This window comes from Battus philenor, unplaced genomic scaffold (genome assembly GCF_028537555.1).
Source record: "Battus philenor isolate CCGP_79_NKW_IND1 unplaced genomic scaffold, ilBatPhil1.0.hap1 SCAF_17, whole genome shotgun sequence".
Taxonomy (NCBI): domain Eukaryota; kingdom Metazoa; phylum Arthropoda; class Insecta; order Lepidoptera; family Papilionidae; genus Battus; species Battus philenor.
In genome coordinates, this window is record NW_027181679.1 from 5,391,606 (window position 1) to 5,402,402 (window position 10,797).

The 10,797-nt window shown below is 34.3% G+C and overlaps 1 protein-coding gene across 1 annotated transcript; it reads left to right on the top strand.

Annotated features, from left to right (window-relative positions):
* The first annotated feature begins 877 nt into the window (after positions 1-877).
* LOC137920032 (L-threonine ammonia-lyase-like) lies at positions 878-7,163 on the top strand. The gene is made up of 5 exons (XM_068763264.1): positions 878-994; positions 3,588-3,778; positions 4,313-4,475; positions 5,701-5,856; positions 7,017-7,163. The coding sequence occupies exons 1-5, from the start codon at positions 878-880 to the stop codon at positions 7,161-7,163; spliced, it is 774 nt and encodes a 257-aa protein (XP_068619365.1).
* The last annotated feature ends 3,634 nt before the right edge of the window (positions 7,164-10,797 follow it).

The following is a 10,797-nucleotide window of genomic DNA, read 5'->3' on the forward strand; positions in this document are numbered from 1 at the left end:
CTAGAACAAAAAGAATCCTTTTCTTTTTTTGCCATATTTTGCCATGTTCATTATATTTTTCCTTTAATAAAAGTAATAAATGTTTGTTTTTTCTGTGAGCTATGTTTGATGTCAATCGAAGTACATACTCGTATACTTAAACATTCGTATGAGTATACTTCTATTGGCCATATTAGCAGATAGCTTCGACACTAATAAGACAATACTAAATATTACAAGCCGCTTGTTCCATACGATTTAACAACAACCTCCTTTTAATGGAGGTAATGAGTTTACTCCGTCTGTTGACTTTATTCAAGTGTGGATATTATTAAGTTATACTGGCCAATAATGTTTAAGACTTATGTATATATTATATATTATATAAAAAAAAAACTTTAAAGTCACTCAACTTATACCTTCATATATTATCGGCTGCTTGCTAACCCACGAGTCCCAACCGACGCCAAAATTATTATCTTGACAAATGAGCACCGACTGAAGTGCAACAGGACTATAGCTTATGCGCCGCGCCACTGTGGGATTCTTCCATTAAATTATTCTTACATGTGAATAAATAGGTTAAGTTAGGCTAAGGTTCTACCTAAACTATTATAAGTTAAAATATATTTGACGGTACTGCGATTTATAAAATTTTGTTACTAAAATTTATGCCAAATTAATTCCTTTCTTTAGATTTGAACATCAACTAAATCGGGTTTTTCGTTTTATTTTGATAGCTAACGATGGTAAGATAAATTCAAAAAGTTTACATAATCAAAAATAATATGACGTTTGCTTGATTTTTTACAAACGTAACTAGCATCAACTCGACATCTATCATAATATCTTGAAACATTTTGAAAGTATTATAAATTATTTTGTAATCAAATCAATCATGCCTAAAGTCCGAAACACCGCCATTGCTCCTGAAATTTCAACTCAGCCTTTAGGTATATCACCAGGCGCTCTAGCTCGGCGAGTTTTTAGAAAACGTTTATATGAATGGTGTCCGGTAAGATATTTTCTTCTCCTAGCCTAATCTCTCGTCAATTTGCTTACTCACCATTAGTGGTAAGTATTTTTAATTCATGGATTAAATGGATCGACATCAGGGATACAATATCCTTTTTAATAATATGATATCTTCGTAAATAATATTTTACTAGCTATTAAATGCCTGTGATGTCGTAATTGCAACATAACAAGCACCCACCGACGGCACTATTTGTGCGATTTACTTACGAACAACCATCTTATTTTACATGTGACACTTTACTTCGTCTTTATCATGTCAATCGACAGACGCCCCCTGCAAGGCATAGGCCTCCCGGAAGATCGCCACGATGGCCGGTCTTGTGTGGCCCACATCCAGCGACTTCCGGCGACGTTAATGTCTTCGGTTTATCTACAGGCGGACCTATTCACGCCGAATTACTCTATATTCTGACTCCATGCCTTCACAACGTACGACGCACTTCGAAAAATACCACCGCAACAGAACACCGCACTTTAAAGAACATCATCACAATTAACAGCGTGTCATTTGATATGCCGCTCAACTATTCAAACCCACTTTCGATATAATTCTTGCGGTATAAATACCCATGTAAATTTCTCAATACAAGCATTCTGAAACAGCTAAATAGTTCACATCTTACAACAGTGTTTCTTTTCAGTTAGGATAGAGAATCTCTCTACTCCTAAAATATTACACTGATAGCCTTTTATCCCACGATTTAGGTAGTATACGATGATATTTCTTACTAATTATTTATGACCAATAGATTTTCACATTCAATCTAACTAAAAAGGTTAGCTTTTATTCTTGAAATAAAATTGTGGCGGTCCTATTTTTAGTATCTGATTTTTCTGATTTCATACTTTCTTAATTCGTTAATTGTAACCGATGAGACTGTGGCTCATTCTTCTTTGGGCACTCGAATTGGAAGGTTAAAATAAAAGATCTTGCGCTCAGCCATTTAACGTCCACTTGAGGGATCTGCAAGCTAGAATATGTAATTTAAATGCATGAGCTACCGGTTGACCTTACTCATATGCATATGACGACATCTGGAACCATAAAGCTCAGAGATTTAAAATTTATTGAGAATATTCCTTTAAACTTAGAAAAGGCCAGATAAAAAAGGTTTCAAAAAATTTCGACCTCAAGAGGTGTTGAGAGGGCGTTATTAAGTTCAAAAAGCGAGCGGTGGCTAGCTAGTTTAATAAACAAAAGTAAAGGCAACATGATCTCAGGTCTCTGCTACAACAAAACGGATACAATTGTAAAAGCCAACTAAAACCATACAAAATTTGAAATATTGTAAGGTGATATCTGTTTTTATTCTTCTTCGCGTGTAATGTTTGTTTCATGTTAACTGTTTTCGCGTTTTTTAAATTCGTTCGTAAGACCGAGACAGTCAATTTCAGTTTCTTACATTTGCATAAAGCCCAGCGTAGCATATTATTTTTAGCGTTACTAGACGGCAACCTATAATAATCTGTGGCATAATAGATTTTCATAGCTTTAAATTATGTGATTATATATTTTCTTTAGTCGTACGAATGTATTTAATTTATCATTTGACTCCGACAATTCTTCTAAATCTGTGTAATCTGTTTTTAAATACTATATTTTTTTTCCATCACAACTTTTGAGATGTCAAAGCATAATCGTAACTTCCTTATGGATGTTTATTACAAACTGGAAATGTTTCATCCGACGGGAAGGTAACACTAATATATATTTAATATAAACAAAATTTTTATTTTGTATTACTTCTTTATTCTCAATGATCTTAATGCATTTACAGCTTTAAAGAACGTGGAGCATTTTACGCTTTACAGAAACTCAGTCGGGAACAAAGGAATCTTGGCGTTATCACGGCATCTCTCGGAAACTGGGCTATGGTAAGATGTTTATCTTTACAAAAACGTAGAATTCTGTTGAGTATTTTCCTTCAAAGATGTGTATTTTCATAACAAAAAATATTATTACGGTATTAAATTTGTGTGTGTGTTACCAGTGATGACACACAGCATTGAAACAGCGTGGTCTTTCACTTAGTGCGCAGAATATCTGTCCTGCAATCAAAACATCTGTTCTGTTCTGACATCGCAATCTAAAATTTTACTCACTGTTTATGTTACCTATGTTTTATTCATAGTTGAAAGGTATTGTACTATTAACGAAACCGATCCTAAGGCCTGCACGCGCAAGGTGAAATGCGGGGAATATCCCTCACTCCGTTTCGAAGTCCGCCGTTAACGCTTGGAGTGAAGGCACTCTTGCCATCCTTCCTCGGCCCCACCTCGCAGCGCGGTACGTTCGCTGATAAACGTTTCCTAAAGCTTGAAATGAATTGCGAGTCCTAGAAATAGTTTATTTTATCTTTGACAAATCTGTACTATACAACGAATGTGCCTAATATGTTATTGTAGTAATTTGTGTAAAATGGTTATAGCACTCTCTCTTTCCGACCTCGTATACCATTTTGTTACTACGAAATAGCTTAATATTATTATAAGCTATTTCATAGTAAGAAAATACAGATAATATAAATAATAATAATAGCTTAATATATGTAATATTACATTTTTTTCAGGCACTAGCATATTGGGGTCGAAAATTAGGGACCCCTGTCTTTGCAGTGTTGCCGCTTTCTGTTCCAAAAAGAACCCACCAAGTGTGTAAAGATTTGGGAGCGACGATTTTAGTATACGGGACTGATTTAATGGAGGCACGGAGAAAAGCTTGCGCCATTCGGGCTAATACTAAATTAACTTATATAAACGGGTTAGGCAAAATATGTTCGCTATTTTTTATCGTGTTACGTAGACTCCATATAGATGTCGAAATCTCCTACAATTTTATGGAAAGATATTCAATAACCAAATAACTCCTAAATAGTAAAATATATTAATGCTATGTGAAATATTAACCGTGAACTTTGTTTGCTGAAGGTATCACAGTGAATTTGGACCTATTAAATAATGTTATAGCCATTATAATACATTCCTTGTTTGGATGTTTTTGAATTAATCTACGAAATCGAATCTCGAGTGAAAAAGTCGAACGAAGTTGATCGATATAACCCGGTATGCAAGTTGAACTGCTTGTGGGCAGAACTTATGGTCGCTGAGGCCTTAAGGCTCTGACCACGGATCAGCAAGCACAGCGTAGGAATTCCACCTAGGAAGTAGACAGACAACATTGTTTAGGCCGTGGAAAGACTCTGGATGCAGGCCGCATCTGCCCGGTCATACGTGAGTATATCCCTATAAAACCAATGCAAGATTTCACATGATTGAAGATCTGGTTTTGTACTAGGTATGATCATCCCCACGCGATAGCCGCAGCAGGAACAATCGGTATCGAAATTTTAGAACAGCTGCCAGAAACACAAGCAATACTGGTACCGATTGGAGGCGGTAGTCTACTCGCCGGCATCGCCGCCGCTGTCAAAAATATTAATCCAGAAGTTCTCGTTTACGTAATTTCATACGTTATCAATACAGAGTTATGCCCGTATATACAGGGTGATTGGTTATAGGTGTAAAAGTTTTAAAGGAGTGTATTTTATTGCATTTTATTTGCTGTCAATTAATGTATATTTATATTAAATAATGTATTTGTAATACAGTAAGAAAAATTGTTTTTGAAACTCAGATTACTATATCAGAATTAATTATTGTTTATCTGTGCAGACGTGTGGTCTGGCAGAAGTTGTTGGCCAGTCGCATTCCAATAGATTAAATAAGTTAATGTAATAAATTTCAAAGTAATCACTTTATACAGGTTGATTGGATTCAAAAGTATATAGCTTTTTGATGACAACGTGGAGTACATTTACTTTTAACAAAAACTGAAAACCTTTACACCTATAACCAATCATCGTGTATATTACTTTTTAAAATCAACGCCTACATTAATCTAATAAGACTGTAGTGATACGATCATGAATACTAGTAGTGGAGTAACTTTCCTGAGAGTTACCAGCTACATATATTTTATGTTTTACCTCATTCCATGTTTTTTCGGTGCATTTCACTTCTGCCAGTATTCTGCGATGTGTTATATGCTTATGACGAATTTCTTTAGGATAAAAACATTTACGTTTTCCTGAACGGTTTCATGACTTGCTTCGTACCTGGTCAAGAGCCATACTTAAAATATGGTGAATTCAATTCTACATTTAAATTATATAGCAATCATGATATTCTTTTTATAAATATAGGCTCTTGTACCTCGGGTCTAAGTGATTTAAAAATCGAAAAAATAAATAGAGACGATGTTTTTAAATTTTGCTGTTGAAATGCCGCTATAATAGATAATTGGGAAGATAAATAATATCTAAGTCATCTGATTATTTCTGAAACAAATAATTGCTCTTGGAAATTTCCTTAGTATTTACATTTACTAAAAGAAGCAACCTTTTTTTGAGTAGAATTTTGAATGTAATTTATTCAATTTCAATTTATGTAATTTCAATCTGCCGATAGATCCTAACTGCAAGGCATAGATTACGCTAATATTAAAAAAAAATATATTAGTATTTTAATAAGAAAAAAAATTCTTATAAATGGTATATGTCACAGTCTAAAAAATACAATATAGTTACCCCAATCCTTTGTCTGTAAGCTTGTTACACAGGTTTATTATATTAATTACTATGTTATTTTTGTTTTCATACGTTAACTTATGTGTTCCATCCACAGGGCATAGAATCAAACAAATGTCCTAGTTTTACCAAAGCTTTGGAGAAAAATACCCCTTGCGTAACAACACTGGAGTTGAACATAGCAACTTCATTAAACGTGCCAATTGCTGGTTGTAACGCCTTGCACACTGCCAATGGTGTCGTCGACGATGTGGTAGGCTTTTGAGTTCTTATTTATTATACATAGGTGCATATTCTTTTAAATACTTGTATTGAAGAAAGTTAAGGTACAACTTATCAACCCGTGTTTTAGTAAAACTTTAACGATTGTTCGAGAAATTTTGATATACATCGACAAGTTATAATAATACAGATAAAGAACATTAGTAGATTTAAGATGCAGAAAACTAAAGCGTATTATGTAAAGAATAAAAACATTTTTATTACAAATAAATAGCTTCACAGAGAGGTCTACACTCGGGCTTTTTCTGCAATACCCAATTAGTAATGAGGAAATCCGAAGACAAACAAATTGTGGGCCTATGTGGGATTAACGGCCAACATAAGCTGACGCTTTACGTATTTAATATTCCTCTTTATTTACTCCCAGCTTATGCTATATAAGTTGCGTTGCGATGTATTTCCTTTACATTATAATTGTATATGTGGAGTTGGTGTTTTATTCATATAAAGGCCCAGATAGACCCACATATTGGTGACCCCGACGTGATGTGCGTCGCTCGGCCGGACTAGTGATGCGCCTCAAAACTAACATAACGCCCATAACAGATGACCACTCTCCACAAGGCTAGGGCCTCAAGAAGTAGAGACCACTAACCGGAGAGCGCAACTTAGAACGTCCGCTCACAAAGTGCACAGACGATCTTGTAATGTCACCGGAAGATGCTGAACGCGGGCCGCTTCCAACCGAACCTGTTGAAAATCTATGGAAGAGTCCTATCCAGCAGTGTACGTCCATTGACCGAATTTGTGATGATGATCAACTTTAAAGTAAAAAATTCAATCACTAAGGGTTTTTTTCGTGCGTCATAGTGTCATCTGAAATTGTTGTTGGTTGTTTTAGTTTTATTTTTCGCATTAAATCACCTGAGCCGACCGCTACGTCGCGTCAATGTATTAAAATCGGCGATAATTATTAAGATGTAAATTGAAAAACGGGTTGTTCCAAATTTTTTTGTCAAAAAAATAAAAGTGAGTAATAAGTGCAATTTACATAGTTTATTGCAGAAGCATACGTTCTAAAACCATACTATTCATAGTATATCTTATATCGAAAATATTCTGCTCTGATTTTAACCAAACAAGCTTTCATGTACTATTACGGTGTATTTTATGAACAGTAATCTATTTCAGGTCCGAATTCAAGATGATTGGATAATAAAAGCCATGTCTCATCTTATTGATAAGGAAAAAATTATCGTAGAAGGCGCTGCAGCTATAACCCTTGCAGCGCTAATGGCTCTGCCGAAATCCCTAAAAGGTCTACAAGAGAAAAGGTAAATGGTTAAATAAGGGCTTTTAAACTTTTAAAAAAATTTTCTGAAAACGTACTAAATCGAACCAAAAGACATAAAACGTCTCAAAGGCACAATAATCAAGTTTCATGTTTTAGTTATTTCTTAAATATTATTATTATTTTACAAGAAAACGTTTTGACTAATGCAATACCATTAGAGCATTTTCTGTCGAAGTGAGAAGAAGGTTTCCTTTAAAAAAAGGCAGGTTATATACATAACTTCGCCCCTGAGTAAAAAATAATATCATGTTATCAAATTATACATAATAACGGTCAATGAGGAACAAAATAAATTGCTAAAGGATACTTAACTGTATTAATAATAAGTTTAGAGCATTTGTATTACGTTTCAATTCATTAAATAAAATCTTATTTTCATTTAATAATAATCTCATCAGTCGGATAACATTAATGAATTATCGGATCTTGTGGACAAAGTTGTAAGAACTTCTTGTAAATAAAGCTAATTTGTACAATTGAGTTATATAATAGTTATATGTTAATGGTCATTAAGTAAGAAAAGGCCAAATATTTAGCCACTTCCGCACATGCAGTGGTAGTCGTGCAACAAAGTGCACCGCCCGCCAGCCCGCTGATGCAGCGCATGCGGCAAACAATGCGAATCACACAACTGCCACCGTCAAATCACTTAACACGTGTTTCACCCCTCCACGGGGCATCTTCAGAAGTTATGTTACACCGATTAGTGCCAAACACAAAATGTTGAGTGCTAAATATTGGTCCTTTTCTTACTTATGATGGACTTCCACAAAATAACGCCTGATTCCATTAAATATTAATTGGTCATTCTTTGCAGAGTTGTTTGTGTCCTCTCCGGAGGTAATCTGGAGCCGTATCTGTTTCATTCATTGGAAAGGGTGAAAGCAATGGAGGGTCGCATTCTGTCCATAAAAGTAATTTTTATTTACTTCTTTAAACTCTATAACCTTAATCATTTTAAATTAGTACCATTCTATGTTTCGCAAAACGGATTACATACTAACAATTTTTATGGTTCTCGTTTTTTGGTACGTCTCGCTTACTCCTGCGTGTGGAATAGAGACTTTATCTACAAGGGTAAATGATTTTTGTCAGTCATACTAACAAGTTACTACTAAATTCTTTGTCGAATATGTATTATCATAACACTTCACCTTTTTGATATTTTTATTCATAATTGAGTAAATAAGGTAAAAGGAATGTTCTTAAAGTGAGCAAAGTTGAAATAAAAATAATAAGAACACTTGTGTTTTCTACCTAGCTGTCAAACATTATAACATCAATAAAAAGAAAGATTGTAAATTTGTAAATATATTACAGGCTTCACTGGACAAAGAGGATATAAATACACAACAAAAAATTTTAAATCTTATTACAAGTATGAACTGCAACATTATCCGACATGATGTGGAACAATCATGGCTGTTCGACCACTATATAAATGAAATTAACGTAAGTTAACGAAATTAAAGTAGTCAACTTACAAGAGTTTTAGATTTAGCAACACCTTTGAAATGTTTACTATTTAATTATCAGTAAATTTTAACCAAAACAAAATTTCAAATACAAAATGAATCATATTAAAATTAAAATTGTACTTTTACAGATTTCAATAACTTGCGAAGCTCTTGACAAAAAACACGGACAAGTAGTGACAAAAATAATAAAAAAAGTGTTTTCGGATGTTTGCGAAATAGATATTGAAAGCGCCTGTGCGTCTGATATGTGTAAATGTCACTATTGTAAAAAATAAAGAAGTGAACTATAAGCAGGTTATTTTATCAATTTTAACATAACTACCTCAAAATAACAGTATCATATGACATTCTTCCGCTTCCAATATTGCTTGTGGATAACAAGAGTAAATAATAAATAAAATAAATGCTAAAATATAATAAATGCACATACCGACCACACAAACACTTCAAAGCACAAAAAACAGGTATATATATATAAGTAAGTATAAGATTGGACCCTTGAACTCGAGACGCCAAGACTTAGTTGATCTTAGTTTGCTACCGTTGATAACAATGAGAGAATCTAATCATAACTTACATCTTCATGAATCAGAGCATCAATAAGTTGATGTTAAATAAGTTATCAAAAATTAGCCATACCCGACATTCATATTTTTTTGTGCTTTTAAAGGCGTTTGTGAGTCAGTAAGTGCATTGATTTGTATTGTATTGTTTCGAAAGATGTTTGTGCTGTTAGCCCTAAGGCTGTAAAAGCTCGGTCGATCAAGAGTTCACGGAGCGGAAATGTCTGTGAACTATAACATTGATTTCCTCTCCGTTTTGATAGCTACATATTTAATGTCATAGATAAATCTGTTAGTAAGATTCATCACATCAGGACATTGTCACAATATTGTTCTATTACGTCGGGTTTGTTTTGTCACGTCGCTTGAGCAACCAACGGCCGCTAGGAAGGAAAGGTTCTTGGGTGACGATCATGGTAGACGCGGCCTGGGTAGGGTCCCCACAGGAACGATGACTTAGTCAAGGTTGGAGAAGTCGCTGGATGCGGTAGGCCCATGCCTTGTAGTAGGCATCCATCGGCTGACATCATGATGATAATAATAAAACTGTATCAACGTTGTTTTTTTTTTGTTTCGAAAGATAAGACCTGTTGCTACGTCTTCCGGATATGTATATAATTTTTTGGAGTTGAGAAGCTGTATATGTTTTCCCAATTATTCTTAAAGCAATCAGCTTTATAATAATTAACAGTTTACGAAATCGCGTTCGCCTTGTTACGATATTCTTTTTGCGATTGTCCACGTTATGTGACAGTTTTTGCTACACATACTTAAACGTTATATACAATCGAAAACATTGACACTGACAATCAAGCTACGAATCGAATCAATTCGTTCGAATATGATGATAGACGATCATATACAGCGTAATAAGTGGATCGTGAAATCCTCCGGCCTAGACTTAGTAACCAACTTTGGGGGGATTGTGCTAAAAACTAACTACCGACCCTATATTATATTGTACTCCTTGATATACAGAAATATATATAAATGGCTATATTGTTTATCGCGACATTGTGTACAGATAGCCGATGGAACCTTAAGGTTGGAGTGAAAATTTCGGACGTCACCAGAGCGTAGTTCGTCTAACTACAAGGTGAAGACTACTTTGTTAAGGTCGCTGGAAGACTCTGGATGCAGGTCACTTCCAACCGGTACTGTTGATAATTTCTTGGAAGCCTTTATCCACCAGTGGACGTCCTAAGGATGAAATAATGAAGATAGACATTTTTATCAATGTTATGACAAAAACATTTTATTTCCCTTGAAATTAATACCTATTATTAAAAAATATTTTTCAAATTTTTTATTATCTGTAGTTAATGGACGATTATTATATTGTTCTATATTCTAAAGTGTAGACCTATTTTTGTGTAAATTTAAAGTACGAACAGATATATAAGCAGGTTCATTATATTAAAGAGGAAATATTTTGATCAGAATTAACATAATTCCGTGTGCGAGTGCCTTCCCGTAGTTTCAACAGCAGACGTGGAAGATCGTGGGGTTTTAACCGGAAAAGTGTTATTTTACCTCAAGCAAATACTTCAATAGACACAGAAATGAGAAATATTAAA